The sequence below is a fragment of the Myodes glareolus genome, chromosome 27 (genome assembly GCF_982192425.1).
Source record: "Myodes glareolus chromosome 27, mMyoGla1.1, whole genome shotgun sequence".
NCBI classification, from domain to species: Eukaryota; Metazoa; Chordata; class Mammalia; order Rodentia; family Cricetidae; genus Myodes; species Myodes glareolus.
In genome coordinates, this window is record NC_142052.1 from 5,391,166 (window position 1) to 5,412,236 (window position 21,071).

A 21,071-nucleotide genomic window follows, 5' to 3' on the forward strand; every position below is an offset into this window, starting at 1 on the left:
TTCTGAGGGAGTTGAAAATTAGAAACCTATAGTTATAGTTACCACACACAAAAAATAAGTTATGATGGAAAGTAAATTAGGTATAAAACTTTATACTCAGCAAGATAGGATAGATATGAAATATTTTCTCTGGATTTTTCGAATGCAAATGGACTATACATTGTTGATGTATTTATTGCCTGTATATACTATATATAGTCATTGCACTTATCATTTATAGTTCTTATATTAGCTGTAGTCTTCTTTTTTATTTAATTTTTAGACAAGAGGGGGGAAATGTAGTGGCATTTCAAGTGTTTTTTAATAAATAAATACTGCCTGAATATTTGAGAATAAAACAGTCCCACTTGTCAGCCTTATAGACCAGATTATGGTTACACACCTTTAATCTCAGTAGCAATAATGACTACATTTAACCTCAGTAGCCACACTAGTTGCCATAGAAATTGGGTAGTGCATGCCTTTAATGATGGTGGTGCACACATTTAATCCCAGCCCAAAACAAGATTATAAAATGGGAGAAACAGTTCACAGGCACACAGTCTTTTTCTGAGATTCCAGGAGGCAGGATCTCTGCTTCAGGCTAAGGTTGAGGTAAGAGCCAGTTTTGCTTTTCGAATCTTCAGGTTGAACCCCAATTTCTGACCCTGAGCTTTTATTAATTGTGATTCGGGTAATTATTACCCATTTTATCTGAATAAAGTCAATTAACCTTGACCACAGGGCCATGTGATTTATGTTATGATAACTATAAATCTTCATAGTCAAGAGTAGGAAGTCATAATCTATGCATTTTTAGTTCCTCAAGTGTCTTGCTAATCAAATTACAAAGTCTTCCATATACAAAACCTCGTAAATGAGTTTGTTTTCTAATGAATATTGTTAAAGATGGAAGGTGTTTAAGGTTTATAACCACACATTTTGTTTTCTACATTTTTTTAAAGTCATTTAACTAAAGGCAAACCTCTAAACATGTCAGACCCACCTAAACACATCAAATAGAAATCTGACATTTATAGAACAGACTAGTCATTGCTATTTCAGAACATCTTGAGAAGGAAATAGGCACTTATGCACAGCATGAACTCTACAAGGAAAATGTCATAGAAAATACTCCCTAAAGGGACATTAGTAAGAAGACTGGAAATTCTTATGCGGCTGTAGTAAGATCTACATCATGGTGTTTAGATTCATTCCCTGGGTGAAGTCAGACTGATTCTGCAGGAGACCCGGATGATCACAAGGACAAAACCTTCATGAGGCTATACAAGGGCGGACAGAACTGTGTGAAAGTCAAAATCCTTAGTTGCTGGAGTTTGATTCCCAGAACCCACAGGTTGGCTAATAACCATCTGTATGTAATTCCAGTTCCGTGGGATCCAATACGCTCTACCACACTGCTCGGTTGCCAGGGATTCACACGTTACACATATATACATTCAGGAGAAATACCATCCAAATACAATAATAACAAAATTAGATTTCAAAAACTCACTAATTGATTGAGAGGGATGTGAAACATTTCTAAGTGTAGAGGATGGAATAAAAATTTGAAGCAGAAATGGAAATGTATTCTACAATAGTTAATAAATTAAATCTGGCTTGACTGTGAATATTAGTATATTATACATAGATCCATAAATACATATAAGGCTATAAAGAAATCACTAGGATTGTCTGAGGTTTGTGGGTCTCTCTGACATTGCATTTTCTGTGGTCAATTTTCCCTGTCCATGAAACAAACTGTTGGCATCTCACCATACCTATAACTGCCAGCTCTTATTGCCTCAGTACAAATTACCTCATCAGTGGGCATTCTGTGGCCCAGCATCTCAGATGAGACTGATTAATAAAGGAGATTATAATTTATCTACAAAATAAATGCAAAGAAAATTAGAAGATATAACTTGTTTGTCTCATTTCAAATTGTACGGGTGAAGTTATGACAAGACCAGAGAATGCGGAAGTCTTTTCACGTCATGAGTTGTGGGGTCCCATGCACATTGAAAGCATCCCAAGAGGCAATGGTAGTGACTTATTTTCATAACAATTCATCTAATGACTGTGGCGCCTTGCAAAAGTAACTCATTTTGATCTCATAAACTCTTCAGAAGGCATTTTTTCATGGATAACTCAAAAGAAAGAAAAACACTTGAAGAATAAAAACTTACCCTGTTTTTGTTCTTTGGGTGGAGAGGTAACCTTACATAGAATAAACAGTTTTTAATGTGTTTATTATAATGTCATTCTTTAATAGCGCTTTATGAAAGGAACACTCAGGCATGGCAACGTAATAGCCCTGAGAAAAACACAATTTTAACTATTTGGAAAGTCGAATTTTATGAGGTGAATTGATAAATACATTAGAGTCACTAGAAGGAAGACGACATTTGTTACATCATGAAGCTTGCTTGTCTGTCTCTCGCTGTCCACATACTGAAGATAATATCGTTTGGAACCACGAAAATAGTAAAGTACATCAGAGGTCACCTACGTGAACAACGTATTGGTGGTGAAATTCAGCAGCTGGCATTCAGTTGGGGTTGGTTTCGTTGTTACAAAGGGATTTAGATTCTCGGGCAGAATTCTTCTCAGTTGAAAGAATGGTGAATAAACTCTTATAAAAAATAATAAAATACTTTTACAGTGATCTTCTACACTTTATTGTCATGCATAGAATTCAGCCTAACTCTGAATATCCAGTTAAATAAACGCTGTGGTTTACTTGGTCTGGTTATATCTTTGTCTAAACTTCAATTTTTTAACAGCCTTAAATACATGGGACAACAAAGCTGACTGCCTCTTCTGACGTTAGCTATCTGAATGTGTCAAAACTGTTGTCCGTTTCTCTGAATTTTTCACATAGATGAGAAGAAAAAAAGATCAGAAGGATACTAAAGTTTTTAAAAGCACATTAAATTTGTTTTTAAAAAAACAACCTCTCAGTCCTGATTACTTTTTTTTATTTTCTTCATCCTTCTGCTCCTCATTTGGACCGTGGAGTGCTCAGTTCGGCGTTCCAATGTGGGTCTCCGTCTGTACCGCCATCCAACGTCGGATGAAGGTTTCCTCTGCTCTTGCCTTCTTTGCTCACGTTCTCTTTCCTTCTGCTTCTCCTTTGGACCTAGGGAGCTAGGTCCAGTGTTCCAACGTGGGTCTCCGCCTCCATCTCCATCCATCGCCTGATGAGGGTTCTATGGTGATATGCAAAATATTCATCAGTATGGTTGTGGGCCAAGGCCGGTTCAGGCACCCTCTCCTCTGTCCAGAGAACAATCTGGGGATCTCTCCTTGGACCTGGGATCCCATATATAATCAAGTCTCTGATACAAGGGGACTGATATAATGAGAGTTCACCAAGGCCAGTTGGACTGGGACTGAATGAATTCATGATCCAACCAGATTCTCTGAATGTGGCTGGATTCTCTGAATGTGGCTGGCCAGGAGTCTTTCTGAAAAGCCATTGACAATGACACTGGGACTTGCTTCCTCTGCATATACTGGATTTTGGCGATCCAGTCTGTTTGGATTCTCACCTTCCCTGGACCTGGAGGGAGGGGGCAGGAACTTGAACTTCCCACAGGGCAGGAAACCCTGACTGCTCTTAGGGATGGAGAGGGAGGAGGAGAAGGAATGAAACCCTTACTGCTCTTAGGGATGGAGAGGGAGGAGGAGAGGGAGTGGGGGGAGTGGGACGGTGTTGGGAGGAGGGGCGGAAATGGAAACTTTTATAATTTAATAAAATAAAAAAAAGAATAAAAAAACAAAAACAAAAACAAAAACAACCTATACTTTAAATGTGAGGAAGGTCCCAAGAAGTAATAAGGCTATCAAGGTAAAAAGCAAAATTATCTTGCTGGATGAGCTGTTGCAGCAAGTCTCTGTTTCTTCGCACTCACGCTGATGCAGAGGGATTCCCCAGGAGCAGACAGGACAAAGCTGCAGGGGTCCTGTCACTCACAGGGGTCACAGGAGCCCATCTGTGGATTCTCCCTCTCGTGTTTATAAAGGCCTCTCTGTTTGGCTCGGTACCAGCTTATCCTTGGACCGCAGACTTCTACCTCGATGACTGACACCGAACACGACAGACAATACAAAGGAAAGACTCCTCCCTAGTCTAGAAAAACTGGGCATTGTCATAGCTTTTCGGACACGTGCGTATATGACGCGTTCTGTCCTATGCAGACTATTGAGGGACCTTATGGGGAATATTGAGGTAGAGAAAAATATAAAGTCTTTTCCCAAACAAAATCATGAGCTTGAACTTAAATGTAGGTAGAGTGGATTTAAACCTTTATATTTCTAAACTATAACTGCTTAAAATATACCATGTGGACGGGATATATTATGAATAACTTACAGAGACATGAATAAATGCAAAAATGCTGAGGTTAAATGTATTGATTTGCATATGCTAATATATTTGTAGACGGTGGATGTTAGTGGATGGATTCAAGTTTGGACTTAAATGAAGGCTACCATATAGGATACACACACACACACACACACACACACACACACAAACACACACATATATTCTGGAATTCGTAAATTCTGAAGTATTTAATGGTTTGTTTTCACAAAACTGGATAACTAAATCTTTAAATGATAATAGCAATTCAGTAGTTTCTATCACATTAACACATTCTATGCTACAAAGAAAAGTGAAAGACATCCTCCAGGGAATTCAATGTTTTATTTTGCCAGACAAATGATTTCTTCGACATCTAATTCAATTTTCATGTGGTAAGTACATCTAGTTTGCTTTCTCTACACATGGTGAACATTCACTGAATGACAGCTTCATCATGCTAAGTCTATTCACAAGCCTACACTTTGGGGGGAAAAGTGCATTTCTAGGTAATTTTATATACAATACAAATGGAAAACATGCTAAATCAACAAACTGCCCAAGTACACAAAAAACCTACTAGTCACCCATATACAACTTGTATTAATTATGTTTTTGAGAAATACATTTATTTTACATTTGGCAGGGTTAGGTTGAATAGTAATTTCTATATCTTTAAAAGAAAAGACACGGGTATTTAAAATGTAATTATGGTTTTAAAAAAACAGGAGGTATTAAATAGAACAAATAAAAGCATAGACTTAAACATCACCATCTAACCATGTGAAGCTGTACAGCGCCAGGGCACTGTGCCTTGGAAGTCATTTTCTTTCACTTTGTTCATACACTAGATTAATTGCAAACACAGAGGACGGTGTTAGCATTGCATGTAAACACACCGCTATTTTTGCATGTATAAGAAAAAATAAAATGTGAACGTTTTAGGCACGCAAACCATTTAAGGATGGGAACACCATAGATTATTGTAGCACAGTATGCATTTGGAACAACAGTTTGAAAACAGAATTGGATGACATTTATGCTCTCTAAACTGCTGTTTTTCACACCATTGAGGTGCCTCTTAGAACACCAAAGTTTACCATCTCTTAACTAAACGCATCTTTATCTTCTGATAATGAGTGCAATCCCTCCATCTTTCCCTTCCTTTTTCTTCCCCTCTGATCTTCCTTCTTTTGTGTCTGTCTTTCCCTCTGACCGCTCTGATTTTCCTCTTCCCTACCTTTCTTCATTTCCTTGTGTTAGAACCCTGGTTCTTGTGCACGCTAAACGTGTAACCTACAACCTACCACCGACTTACACCCCTCCCTACACATGATTTCCTTCCCCATGTTTTGTTCACAATACTCAAAAAAGAGCTGATCCCCTTTTATTACCTTCTTTATGAACTGTTTATAAGAAGTGTGTTTCAATCGTGTTTGGTATCATTTCTCTTTCTTTCTGGAAATTTAAGCATGTATTTAAACCTGTATCAAAATTGATTTTTCTTTGAAAAATATAAGTTCTATCATTAAAAGAAGTATGAGGAAATTTCCCATAATTTATCCATTTCGTTTTTAAAGTGGAGAAAATATTTTTAGTGTCGTTTTCTCATAAAACAATCCAAGCATTCTGATAGCTTCACTCTGCGTGGAGATGTCGGATGTTTCCACAATGTTTTCTCCTTGTTTTGCTTAATTTGCCAAGTGGACGAGGAAATTAAAATCAAGCAGTAAATCAGTTAAATAACGTAAGAGCATATACAAGTCTATAATAACTTAAATAACTTCCAAAGAAAACCCAAAGTGCTTTTGTTTGGAAGATGGTAACATAACAGTAGAAATGCTGATGCCTCACTGATACGTTTCCCATCAAAGGCCTGGATGGCACAGGTTATTCATTTTATCTTCCTGACCCAAGGGAACAAAGACTGATGGAAGATCTCAGCAGCTGGCACATATTACAAGCTTAAACAAAGGGACAAGCAAGAACAGAACCCACTGGAAGCATATGAACTCATCATGTTCTTTTTATGAGTCACTCTTGTTTTTAAATAACATCTGGATGCTCTCTTCTCCGCCATTTGTCTAACCTACATGACTTTTTTGGATGATTATTCTGTCACGTGCATTTATAGGACATTTACTATGTGAAAATTGTGAACTGGAATTCGCTTTTGTGTATAAAAACCACCGACAACTAACAAAGCCGAACCCCTAGGGCGGGGAAGTAACAGCCCAGGGTAATTTATGGCCCTCGCTTAACCGAGGGTGTAACAGTTCTGCTTCTGTTGCTGCATTGAAGTTGAAGAAAAGACACATAAAGATATAAATAAAATCTGGGATAAGTTAAATATTTCTGTGCACCATGAGGACCATGACATGTCTAGTGCTAGTCTGTATCATACAAGAAGATGCATGCTCGTTTAAGTTCACAGAGAACGCACTCGAGAGCGAGTCTCCCGCTTTTGTCGGTAATTTCTCATGGGGAAAGCTCGAGACTTTGCTCAGTAGTTGACCAACGAAGACAGAGCATTTGTTATGGAAAGCACAGCTCCACCGATGAATGTCTATGACTCTGGAAGCTGATTCCTTCTGTTCCTGCTCTTCCTGCTGTTGATGAGCGCCTTCAGCTTGCCGTAGTCCCCCCTCATCTTCTGCGGTTCCTCTCCCAGCTGCTGATGTTGCTGCCGGGTGTCTTTGCAGTACTGGTTGATGAGCTGCATTTCCGAGTGGCTGAATGCCCCCAGGATGTCCTTCGGATGGAAGGGGAGAGCCCTCACGGAGCCTGCCCAAGTCCATGGGGACCACTTGTCTGTCACAACGGCCACCATTTCCGAATCTAAGACTTTGAAGTTAATCTTGGCTATGGTCTGCTTGAAACCGTTCTCTGTGGCGATGCAGTGATACAGCCCTTGGTCTGAATCCTGAACAGAGCGAATCAGCAGGCCTTGGGAAGTGGCTATAATGCGCTCATTGAGTTTAACCTAAGAGAGAAACACCATGAATGTCCCAATGAGAAGACGACAATTTCTAAAACAATACACTTCATAGATATAAAAAATAGTTGACTTTCACAACTAGGCAAAAGCATTGAGGCTCTTCAGTCTCAGAGTGCACATTTATGGTTAGTTCCACTGCTTACACCCACCCTTCTGTCTACAATGTGCAGTACTGTCTCCTGAACTAACTAAAAGAGATATTGAAAGTATCATCCACATAAGAAAATCTGAAGGGGGTTCCTGTGCTGGCCAGCTTTCTATCAACTTGACACACGCTAAAGTTATCTGAAAGGAGACTTTGAGAAGATGTCTCAGAAGATGCCTCATGTCTCAATTGAGAAATTGCCTCCATAAGATCCTGCTATAGGTCCTTCTCTTAATTTATGACTGGCAGGGGTGAGCCCTCCCACTGTGGGTGGAACCATTCTTGGGCTGGTGGTCTAGGATGCTGTAAGAAAGTAGGCCGAGGCAATCACAGATCCTACATGGATCCTCTGCATATACGTTGTCCTTGTCTCTCTTAGGGATTTTGTGAAGCTCCTAACAGTGTAAGCAGGGGTATATCTGATACTGTTCCCTGCTTTTGGAACCCTTTTCTTCCTACTGGGTTCTCTTCTCCAGTGTTGATATAAGGATTTGTGCCTATTCTTACTGCATCTTTTTGTGCTATGTGCAGTTGACAGCCCTGGAAAGTCTGGTCTTTTCTGAAGAGACATGCAGGAGCCCTGTGGATCTGGGAGAGATAGGAGGGAGGGGGTGACTCGGAGGAGTGAAGGGAGGGGAAAGTGCAGTCAGAATGTATCATATGAGAGAAGAATAAATGAACAGGAAAAAATGCATCAGACGAATGTGCTCACTTTTGGTTATATCCTTTTTATGAGATTTAAAAATACAATAATTATCACACTATGAGATGTTTAAAACTAAGTTGTGAGGTCGTTACCTTATAAGACTTTCAAGAGAATTTATTTCAACAAGGTAATAAAAACTGTGGTAATATTATAATCCACTGTAGGGATTATTATAGGAAATGACCACTTGCTGTGTATTGGCTTCACACATGAGATTCATTTGCATTACTAGTAATTGCTTTACAATCATAGCTATTATTGTATTATCAAGGAAGAGATTGCAAATCCAAGAGTGGGAAGTCTCCTGACATTTGCAATCTGGATGATCTCTCTTCGAATAAAAACAAAAATAGGACCAAAATCAATAAAGATAATGCATGTGAATATTTTCACATTATCAAAGTTCTGTCCAAAAGCGCATTTCATTGTGAAGAAAATCCAAACCTAAGATTGTATTTAGGTTAAAAATGTGTAATCTTGAGTCAGTCAATATGTGTCTGTGTTGTGTGTATTTGTGTAGCTTGATTAACACTACAGAAACAAAATCACCTCCAATAGAACCCACACACATGCAGGAGTGCAGCCAATTTCTGGTCGGCTCCATTGAGATTGATGGTAGAGTAGCAACATGACATTTTAGAATTAGGAGCTGTATTTATGTGTGTGTAATTTTTTTTTTCAACTCAAGAGTCAGGACAGTGTGACATCAACATCATGGAATTCAGTATTTACAATATGTACAGATTTACAATCTTGACAATGCCAATCTGCCATTCTTTTCAAATAGTTCTTTTAATCAATAAAGATTTAGAGTAAGAATATATGTGTACATATTTGCTAGTCCAGGGGTCCTTTTCCTTAATAATAAATAAACCAGTGGTTTTTCATAAACAATGATTGCATAAATTACCTGAGTGACTTATAAGGGTCATGAATGCTAATACGATAGAAACATGATCACACCACAGAAAAATGTTCTTTGCTACAAAGGGTCATAGTTCAGCATAATTTCTTGCTGAGGAAAACGGAACATTTTCAAGCTCCTTTTATCTCGGGAGTCACACAAAGGTGCTGTTGTATGCCGTCTTAGCTTCTGGAATCGCACACATCTTACACAAGTCCCTCCTTACATCATTACTCCGTCCTAGCTCCTGAGTTCATGTTACAAACTCTGAGACTACCGAGGTGGCTGGGAGCAGGGATTTCTAACTAATCCTTCAAATCTAAGGACAAAGGACTGGAAGGAAGATGGCAGTGGCAATGTGCCTGACGTAAAAGGATGTTTCTTTGTCTTTACTTCACAGTGTCTCTGTGCCTCCCTAAGGAATGCTGAATTAGCGCTACTCCCAGAGTTCTGATGGATGGCTGGGGAGGTGGGGGCAGGCCACTCACCTCCTTCCTCCTGTCTTTATCTTTCTGCAGCAGCCACTTGACAGATGCCTGCGGAGACTTTGGGGCACACTCAAGGAAAGTGCTGTTATTTCGGACTCCGTACTGAACGATTTCGGCGGCGTTTCTGTATGCTGAAAAGCAGAAATCAGAGGGATGAGAGAACAGACGTTAGAGGTTACTCCTCCATGTGAACATTTCCCCCTGTAAAATTGTGTTCAGGATGGCTGTCACCATATAGTAGTAAGTAAAATTTACGGGTCTAGACATTTTATTTAAATGCAAAGTAAAAGAGACACTAAAAGTCATCTAAGGTAGTGTTGGTGCACATTTATTAGTCTGCACTGAGGATTGTAACAGCTTTAATTATCTAATAATTAAAACAGCTTTTTTTAATTAGATTTTCTCAATTGCACAAAGTGAGACCATGAGTCAAGAAGAAACATACCATAGTATGTATGTTATCTGTACATATATAGTATGTGTAATATATGAAGGAACACTCCATAAGTGAAGTGTGAAGAACCAGACAAAATGGGAGCTCGGTTTATGGCATCCATGAAATCATACTCAGTGTGGAATGGAAGAAGCTCACACTGACAGCATGGGATATCCATTATGGTACAATGATTGAAAAGCCAGGCTTTGGAGAAAAAGGAACATGGTGTAAATTATCGGCAGTGTAACATGAGACAAGTTACTTAAACCATCTCTGTGTTCCTCTATTCGTCTCTAAAGCACAGATTACAATATGTTTAAACTTTTAATAAAAAATTTATGGTAAATGAAACACTGGTGAAATCAGACAGAGGTTAAACACAGGAACAGAAAGCTTTATTCAGAGATCAGTGAGAGAAATCAATGTCGTTACAGGTTTTGAAAAATGGATGAGGTCATCACAAGAAAGAACCTGAGCCGAGGCTGAGACCTAAAATCCGCACAGATATTCGATGTTAGCTCATGTGACTGGTCTCAGCTCTGTGACGAGGGGCATGTTAAACAGGAGCTGACACAATGTTTATGAAAATGCTCCACGAATAGCAAATGGCAAAGTGGGTGAATTCTCTAAATTAGATGACCTAACTTGGAGTTACCATAATAAGGAACAGGAATGTCCTGCTGTACTAAATGAAGGCCCAGGCTCAGGTGGCTGCTAAGTGTAAGGTTAGTCTCCAGCCTAGGTATATAGAACTCAGGGCCTGCTGCTTCGTAGACCTGAATGCTGGGGTTGCTCTTCATTTCAGTCTGTTTTATCTTTAAAATAATAAACCTGCAGCACCAGGTGAGTCAGGAGAAAGCTGTCTGAAGTGGAGAGAAGGGAAGGGTTCCATAAAGTTTAACAACACGGCATCTCTTTGTCAGAACAAAGAGAAAGGGCTTGGGTTAACTGTAAAAGGAGCAGACCTGCAGCTGAGTCTCAACCTGGATCTGTGAAAGATTACTCTCTGCATCTGTAATACTGGGAGCAGTACATGTCTCCACAAAAGGATGAATAAATACACAAAATGTGATATATAGATATATATGTATGAATTATAATGATATATATAATGAATTTTATAAATAGGAAAAAAATCATATCCAGGTTAAGGAGTAAAGAGACTCTGAAAACATGTAAAGAACTAGGCATAGATATCATCACAGATCCTGTGTGATCCCACCACATCGAATGTCTAGATTCGACAAACTCTAAAGAAAGTAGTATGGCTACTGGCAGGCACTAGGGGAAGGGGATGCTTAGTAAATATTTAATAAATGCACTGATTATGTTTGGGAAGACAGTAAGCATCCTAAGACACCTGGCAGATGGTCCCACAGTGTGAATGTTCTAAACAGTACGGAGGTCTATGGTTCAAATTAATTAAAATCATAAATAGTTTCTTATGTATATTTTCTTCAGTAAAATAGTCTTTATTGTGTTACTTGTTAGCCGATTTTAAAAGTAAAACCTTTGCTTCGGAAAGAAGTAAGTATCTAAGAGAATCTGTGTTTGCCAGTTGTGGGAGAGACCCTGGCTGCCAGGAACTCCAGAGCACTTGATTTTGTGTGTTCTCCAGAGTGACTATTGGTGTGACACAGACTGCACTTGTGCCTGATTACCACTCACAAACACTTTACACACTCCTGATGCCGTGTTCTCAAGTGAATGACTTGAGCGGAGGCCCTTACTCAACGGGAGGCAGAATGACGCTACCCTTCACCATGGTTACCACCTGCCCCCTTCGAATACCTTTCAGATTGAACCCTCTGCATTGCGTCAGCGGATTCCCGTGTCTCACGTCTTGTCTTCGGCTCCTCCTGTAAGTGCAGGAAAATGTTGAAGGGATGAGCATTACCGACAATTATACTGCATTAAATGCACCCAGTTTTAATCTTTGCGGCCTCTTGATTGCCCAAGCTTTAATTTAGAACACAGCGAGGAAGTCTCATTATCTCACACAGCTCGCTGACCATGCACGGTGCGTGAGTGACAGGTGGAACCCATTCTCTTTCTAGATGTAGTGGGGCCTCCTCTATCTATCATCTGGGATGGGACAATCACAAAGTTGTTAGTATACATCACTCCCACGTGGATACTGGATTGTCTAAGTAACTGTACCAAATTTTATTTCATAGATGGTGACCCAAAATGCACTAAAACAAAAACTGCTGAATGGTAAACACAACAACTTTTTTTCTTCTTTTAAAAGTTTTGTTTAAAAGAAAGTACTCTGCGGATGTTTTAAGCTTTTGTGAAACATAAATAGGATTGCTGAATACAAAGGAAATAAACCTGTACTTAAAAGATTTTCAGTTTTCAATAATGAGTATATGCATACAGTGAATTCTAAGATGTTTATATGTACTTTTTTCTATAGTTACTACATTTTCTTTCATTTATGTATATGTATATAATATATGCATAATAGTATATTTACTGCTATTTAGTCATATAAGAAAACTTTTAGAAAGTGAGATACAGATATGCTGCCTGACCCTATTGACAACAATATTAATGTGTTGATAATGTTGATATTTGTTTAATAGCATCATTGAGTTTGAGTTTATGGGATATAACAGTTTCTCATTCCTCCACAATACTTACTAAAAGATTTTTAAAAGGCATACTCATCTCCTAGTCAAATAGATTCTTAATTGGAATATTGTAATGAAAAAAGCATTTCAAAAAATGTATAACCTTTGTAAACTGAAAGTTAGTTACATAAAACTTTACAGTATTTACTCATTAATGATTTCACTTCTTGAGTCTCAGGTTCATGAAGGTTCAGTTCTCTTAATATTAACTTCATAATGGAGAGGAGTGACCCAGAAGAGAGTAGTTGAATACATGCAGCAACCACTAAAAGTAACGTGGACACTGACTTTAAATTCTGGAAACACACAGCTAAATAATGAGAATACTATTTCATTGGAATAAGTGTTAAGTCCTAATATTTTATCCTGATGATGAAATATTGATCAAAACAAACAGAAATAAAAAGGCACACCGTGGTTATTAAACATACAAAACAACATTAATCTCAAAGTCACTCATGACTTAATTTCATTGAAAAATTATCTGAAGTGGTTAATACTTTATGTTACCAAATACATTTATAGAAATGTTGGTATATAAATTGTGCCATTCGACTTTATATACGTATAGTGTCACATACACAAGGCAGAGGAAGTACCAGTCACTCTCGTGTAAGGAATTCTGATCAGTGTCCTATTCTAGACCAGCTCCAGGTTCACACTTTTACTGCTATGGATTGGCACTATTTCCTACTGTTAATCCTGGCAATGTATAAAAACAGCACTTCGTGAGTGTTCTTAGGCTGGAGCTGGTCACTTTCAGCCTTCTAGACACTCAATGTCTTTACAATGTCTAAATTTGCTGTCCTGTAGTCAGCATGATGGGGTGTTACTTGTACAAAATATAGAACCTCCCAAGCTAGGCAAAGTGAAGTTGCCACATCAAATTGCAGACATTCAAATAGAAAACCTTGCTATAGCTTTTTTTTTTAAAAAAAAAAATGATGAGATCAGCCTTTGGTACATGTCAGTTTCCTTGAACGCATTCCTGGGGCATAACAGAGCTATGCTGGTGGGCAGCGCGATATTACATTACATGTAGGATTTAGCCTTGGCTGGCTTCGCTGACATTTCATCATTATTCTCAGTTCTTCTGGATAAACAATGAAATCATTTTCTACTTTCACAGAAAGGGGGTTTAGAAAGCTTGAACTGATTATCCCATCTTCCATTTTCCAACTATCTGCCTTAATTCAGGATGAGTAATATCAGAAGCTGCATTGCGGTATTGATACACACAACCATTTCAGATACTTCAAAGTGGTGAGAAAAAGCGTAGATTGCTTACTTTATACCAAGTTGTTGAAAAATAAAGGCACTATTGATTCGGTATTTAATGTTATGTGAGTGTATGGATTCAACTGTTTTCTGGGTGTGACTCTTCCTCTCTGCTTCCATACAAAGGGTATATTTTTGCTTTAATTACAATGAATTAATCGAATGCTGTATTTGTTACAGACAGGTAATTAAAGGAAAATAAAGCCAAATAAGATAGTACTAGTAAAAAAGTGAATGCTGAAAACAAACGATCTTTTCTTTTCCACCATTACCCTTCAGTCCCTATAGAAAATAAATAGAAAAACTATATCAATTCATTCTGCAAACACATTTTACATTCTTCACAGTGTGTCTGAGTTGGAAATAATTTGGAATATCTAAACAGTATAGATATTTATAGTGAAACTTCTATTGCCCTAGCCAAAATAAAATATGGGTAAGCTCATCCACTTTGTGTGGGGGTAGGGGAAGGAGGGGATGTATGTGTGTGTATGCTGTATTTTATAAGTCCTCATGGTAAAATTAAGACACTGGTATAGTAGTCAAAGCAGTTATTTAAAGAGCTGATACACTGCTTTTCCGACTTGCACGCATGTTTTAATACGAGACATGATATTGGAAGAGCGAGCAAATGCAAGGTAGTGTCAAGACTTTGTGTAGAAAGAGCATGACTAAATTCATGGTTTCTGGTGTTAATGATGGCACTGTGTAACCCGTGTTTCAGTCTAAATCTTAAAAATGTAACAGGATGCATAACAGGTGAGGTGGTATGTGACCGTACTCAAAGACCTCTAAAATGTAAACTGAACCTCAAACATGCAATGGTACTCCACACAAGGAGGGATATTTTCCTGGAAAAGCATTGCTTCTGTGAAATTAAAAGTTTCCATCAGCCTCAGATAAAGTCTTTGCAAGGAAGGGGTTCTGCTCCTCCATTCTTACACATTACAAACAAGGACTGATTTATCTGTAGGATGTTATGCTGTTCAATTTCTAATCCCCACTTCACTTTGCTCCGTAGAAAGTGACATGAGCCAGCTTTGCTCAGCACCAGACCTGGTTAAGAGACCAAAGACTGTAACCCTGGTGTTGGAGACGCCATACTTAACTCTAGAGCTTCTACGGGGGAAAATGTATTGTTTGGCAAATATTTAGCTGTTGGGAACACTTTCAAAACACTATTTTTAATACATTTGCAAATATGTGACAAACACTTCTGAAAAATCCAATAGTAGCTACAAAAATAAAGTTTATTTGAGATCATGGTTGAAATTTGCACCCCTCACCCTCTGTGTCCAGGTTCTTAACTCTTCAGTCAGTGAAAATACAAAGAATTGCATGGGGACAAGCATCTAAATGTGAAGGGAAATGGACCGAAGGGAAGGAGCTCCTCCCCAACTCCTCTGACACATGTGGGAAACTATTGAGCCTTTGTGCATAGACCTAAAACTCCTGGTTCAAAGCCTGGGAGTCCTCCTCACACCTAGTGTTTGTAAAGAAGGGGGGTCCAGCTCAGACCGTTCCACTCTACTCCAGGCACACATTTCTCTCTCCACTCAACACCCTGGCTGGAGTGTCTCACGGACACGCTAAGTTTAATGTCTTCTTTCTCCCTCACACAGGCTCCTTCTGTAGGGATCACTCTCAGACAATGATGCTCATATGTTTCCTAGTGCCTTTGTTTTAAGAACTTGGTAATTGTTTTCCTCCTCTACTTCTCCATGCTCCCACACTTAATACTTCACAGAGTATTGGACAGGTCCCTTATATGACCAAGATTATAACCCCACTCTGTATCCTTTGCCCTCCTACTTGTTCCAACTGCTTCCAATGCCAATGCTCCAATAACAACAACATCCAGCTAGTGACCTTTTAGAACTAAGAGTCAGATAACTTCCAGTCTAAACAAGCACAGGAATTGAGTGGCGATAAATTACTGATAAAGTCCTCCCTCACCTGGCATTGGAAACTTCCTTCTTTCTAACCTTCCTTCTCCTTTCATAGGCTTCCAAGTGTCAGCAAGCATGAGCTTCGTGTTTTCTCTTCGGTGTTCCCCTGCACCTGTTCCCCCAGAGGATACCTTAGCGCTACCCTTTTCACACTTTTTGCCTGGTTCACTCTCTGTCCCCACCACGGCCCTCTATGGTCCTCTGTTCAAGCTTTCACATGCTGTTTCCCATGTATGTAACGCCCTTTCCACTCTCACACCCAGACACCATATGATGACTTCCCATGTTCATGGGCTTCATTGTGTTGTCTGTCTTTTCAGAACATGTTATACCTGAACACAGATTTTTGTCTTTTATTGTTGTTGTTCATGTTTTTTTTAACCTATTTTCTACAATGCCTGAAAAGTTTTTGTTTCAAGATAAATATTTCTTGAATTAACAGACAGAGGGGGTCATGACTGACTTACAAAAATGCAATGGCATGGGTCTTGTAAATTTTAAAATCCATCTATAAAAAACTCCAAAGATTTCTGTGTGTGCTTTTATTTGGTTGCAATGTTTTGTTTCTTTGTATGTTGTTTTCTCTTTTGGAGTGTTATTTTTTTTTCTCTTGGTTTTGTTGTTGTATTGAGGTTTTGTGTTTTTAGAAAGAACTTAAAGTTGGATGGGTAGCGAAGGAGAGAAAATCTGAAAGGTCTTGAAAGAGAAGAAGAATATGATCAAAATATATTAAATTTACAAAAATAATATAATACAAATTTATTATGTGATACAAATATAACACAATAAAATTTTTTAAAAATCACCCAATGCTTTCCTGGACAGTTCATTGGTTCTTAAGACTGGAGTCATTTGCTTTCTCCACTGATTATAATTCTAAACAGGTTTTGGTGCTCTCATCCATCAAAACCTATACTTCAGTATTTATTGAAATGTCTAGGAGTTCATTTGATTCAAGTTCTGCAGATTCTCCGCTATCTCACCAGTGCTCCCGCTTACTTTGAACTTTTCTTGGATAAAGGTATCCTTACTTAGACTGCTTATCCTATCTAGTGACCATGCTGTCACTGCCCAAACAGGAAGGAGCATGTTCAGCTAGGTTTTCAAAGCAAGCCGGGTGGATATCTTTCCTAGAACAATGTTCTTGTGGCAAGAATGATACAGGTAGTTCTATTCAAAATTCTAACTTTTGAAATTCATCTCTTTTTTGGTTAATTACATGAACGACAAAAATCTCTATTATAATGAAGCAATGCAGCCACACCTACCAGTGTGGGGTTCAACCTATAGTGACACCAAAGAGACACACATCAGCTAGCACGAAAACAGAGTTAAACGCTGCCTAATGCATTGATGGGTACGAGAGCATAAGTTCTCCATGAAGAGGAAGAATGCAAAAGCTGAAGTCATGAAGTACGACATCTTCTTTCCTGAAAGGCTTTTTGTAGTGCGTAGTGCTCCACATGGCTGCATTTTGCATTGTCTTTGTAAATGAAAACAGCCACAGTACTGATCCCCATCTGCACTGCCCTGAGAGGTTTCTTTGGGTTTTCACGTGGACGCTTGGTACTCACCGCTTTCCCGTGGGGTAGAATCTGGAGCAGGAGTGGCCGTCCCAGGCACAGTAGGGGTCCCTAGCCAGGCAGCAGTCGGCACAGGCTGTGCCATAGATGTGGCAGCGATGCAGGGACAACTGGGAAACCCCCTCGTTGGAGCTCACATACAACTGTTGCTATAAGGAGAGTTACGATGATTTAGTTCAGATGCGGAAATTTAAAGACTTTCAGCAGGAGCGCATTATAATATAGGGCCACAAACCCATGGATTTATTTAGAAACACTCAAAACAGGAAACAAAGAGGGTATGGAGCTAAAATAAGTAGACCTTTCCTCCCGTGAGTATGCCTATAACATCACCACTTTCTACTAAGTATCGCACCTCCCAGTGCACCATAGAGAAGCTAATCCGCTTTAAACACTGGGATTCCTTGTTCTCTCAGATTTGAGCTAATATATTGCTTACTTAAATTATGATGTTCTCTCTTTCCTTTGACTTCTGTCTCTCAGCAAACGGCCAGCTTTCATGGTTGTCAAGTACAGCAGCACACATTAGTTTTGGAATAGAGGACATTTTGTTTCGAAGAAACCGTCCTTAGCAAATAGCAAGCTTTCAAGTTTTTTACATTAAAACACATTAATTTCGAAATAGAAGACATTTTGTTTCGAAGAAAAAGTACTAATCAGTCACACTGAAAGTGAAAGCAGTTGACTACGTGACTTTGAAAGTTACGTATTACTTATTAAAGCTATGTTAAGAGTATATAAAAAAATGAATAATCCAATGTTTATTTTTTATGTAAATGTGAATCTAGGCTTGTATATGTGTGCTTGTGTCATATGCACCTCTGTGTGCACCTGTGTGCTCGTTCGTGCACGTGGAAAGGAGGACACTGGTCATTCTGTTCTATCCCCGTCTGCCATATTCCTTTGAGTAAGTTACTGAACTCGGAGATGCGCTGTCATCTAGCAAGCCCCAGTGTTCCTCCTCCTCCCTCTGTGCTACAGCAATGCTCACGACCCCTCTTTCTATTTAATGTGGATGCTGGGATGCAAGCTCAGGTCCACATTGTCGACTGGCAAGTATTCTTAGTCACTAGGCCATCTCATCAGCCCAAATGTAGGAGTTGTTTACATTTAAGCACGCCTCAAAATTTCTTCATTGTCTACCCATCTTCATTACCCTTACAAAGTCAAAAATAGAGTTCGCCCTCTGCATAATTTGTAAATCATTCCGATGCTTTTAAAAATCGATTACTTTTTAATTATTTGAAAATTTTATATAACGTAGTAAAACTTATGCTGTCTTATTCTTCTAAGACCCAAATGCCCCAAAGCTATAAAATTCCCAGAATACATACTAGGAAAAGAACTGACAATGAATATGAATTAATTACAACAGTGGATTAAAATATTAATAAAAACTACTAATTTGTAAGTTTCAGTTTCAATAACATGAATCATATCTCAGTCTATTATGTCTTATATAGCTACTTTATTCATGTCAATCGAATTTTAAGAAATTATCTGAAATTGATTGATTACGATATAGACATTTAAATACTTTCCAAACAATGTTGTGGTCTATATTTTGTCAGTTATCCTTCCCTAAAGAGCACTGGATGTAAACGCTTGCCACCAGGCCCTGTGGCACAGATCTGTAAATCCAGTTTCTTGGGAGGCTAAAGCAGGAGAGTGACAAGCTCAAGGCTTGCCTGGGCTAGAGTGACTTCGCCGGCCCACACTGACCACTTGCTAAAACTTTGTCACAAAATGAAAGTTGGAAAAGGAGGCTGGGGATGGAAGTCAGTGGGAGAACATGGCTGCTGTGCAGAAGGCCCTGAGGTTCAGGTCCCAGGAAGCGTTTATTGAATAACTAAATATCTATCTGAAGCGTGCAGGCAAGGGACAGTGTCCATTTAATTGAAAGTATTTTAAGAATGCTAGTTTATTCGAGAAAAAAGGTAAAAAGGCAGTTCTACTCCAGATAATTTAATTATTAGTAATGTCAATATATTTTTGAAATTGGGTACAAGAGTAAATTAATAGGAAAAAAAGGTTAAAGATGGATGAGCAATTTGAGTACTAGGAAAGGTATCACATTCATGATATTTAAACTCTTTCACAAACTGTAATCTTCCCACCGCAGAGTACAGTGAAATTTTCCGTGAAGCCAGTGTTCCAGGACATCAAGTCACTACCCCAGCTGTGAGGCTCACTGTCCACTGAAACACATTCACCTATCTGCAGCGTGAGATGTTGAGCACCAGTGTAACATATGACCTATAAATATGTCAAGGATACCTTTTATATATGACTACTATGACACAAAAATGACTGTGAAGATTTTGAATCTCGCTTCTACATTGCCTCTTTCCACCAAGTCATCGTAAACAAAAGGCCTCCCTGCTGGCTTCAAAGACAATTCAGACTTGAGATCAGCTCCATAGGACATTAGCCAAATGACGAATGACTTCTTGCTACTTGGGAAAATGTTTGCTATGCTCCGTGCAAACATTTTCACAGATGAGATCGTTAACTCCATTATGTCATATTTATTTGTTCTCATAAAATTTGGCCAAGTGCAAAGAGCACCAGACTGACTACGAGTACCACATCATGTCTCTCTAGAACTTCGGCTATGGCTAAGAGCACAGCAATTAGAAAATCAGCTGCTCAAGCATCTAAAGTCTTTGGTCTCTATTCCAAGAAAAATAGAATCCAAGGTTCTTACAGACAGCACGAACTCGTCCCATTTTATCCTAGGCAGCTCACATCCACCATTTGTGAGAAAGACATTGCTCTCTAGATGTAGAAGCTTAGGTCAGGGAAGTTAAACAACTTGCCAGTAATTTACAGTCAAGTGGAGATTCAAATGCATGCGAAACTGACTCAATCTGACTCTAGGGAGGTCACTCTTAGGGCTTTGGTTTAAGACACTACCTATGGGAATTGGAACAGGGTACATCACAGGCACAGAAAAACTAAAATTGTCGTCAACTGCCCATGATCTTTGAGTATTTTCATGTTCAGGAAAACATAGATTAGCTAGCTCTTGTTGATTGCCAGCACTCAGTCCTTCCTCAAATGCATAGATAGTGTTATATTAAGGGTTTTGTAGATATATGCATAAATCCTAGGATATAGCATTGCATAATTACTTCAAAGATATGACGGTATCAGGAAAGCAGAAGTGGGCAGATCACTCCTTCTCGCTGGCAGGAAAGCCTTGATCTAAAATAGCCCAAGCTTTATGTTAAGTTCTATTTTTAGAATGCTAATTTTTATTATAGTGAATCTCATATGCCATAATAGTTGAGGGTATGACAAATACAATACTCTGGAATACCTTCAGCATATATGGTCTTCTTTCATTAAATTTTGCAAAACACACCTATTCCATTTTCACTAATAGATAATGAGAACTATATCAAAATAGAAATGATTCTGTATGATTATCAATAGTTATTGATTAATTATCAATAGAATTAGTTTTTCAGAAGTTAAAAAACATATCTTCCTGTTAGTTAGACATTTTGTCATGCATAGAACATAAACAAATGGCCTAGTTCTTACCTTCTTAGATGAAATTTTCATTGTTGTTATGGGAACATGGTTCTAAAA

The 21,071-nt window shown here is 38.6% G+C and overlaps 1 protein-coding gene across 3 annotated transcripts in view; it reads right to left on the reverse strand.

The window, feature by feature from the left end:
- Positions 1-4,677: 4,677 nt before the first annotated feature.
- The window catches only part of Sema3c (semaphorin 3C), a 150,574-nt gene continuing 134,180 nt past the window's right edge, over positions 4,678-21,071 (reverse strand). For all 3 annotated transcript variants that reach the window (XM_087902474.1, XM_087902475.1, XM_087902476.1), the window contains 5 exons: positions 21,024-21,065; positions 17,466-17,623; positions 11,820-11,887; positions 9,593-9,723; positions 4,678-7,334 (listed from right to left, as the gene is read on the reverse strand). In XM_087902474.1, coding sequence (XP_087758600.1) covers positions 6,918-7,334; positions 9,593-9,723; positions 11,820-11,887; positions 17,466-17,623; positions 21,024-21,065 — 816 coding nt within the window. In that variant the 3' untranslated portion in view covers positions 4,678-6,917. The remainder of the gene's footprint in view (positions 7,335-9,592; positions 9,724-11,819; positions 11,888-17,465; positions 17,624-21,023; positions 21,066-21,071) is intronic.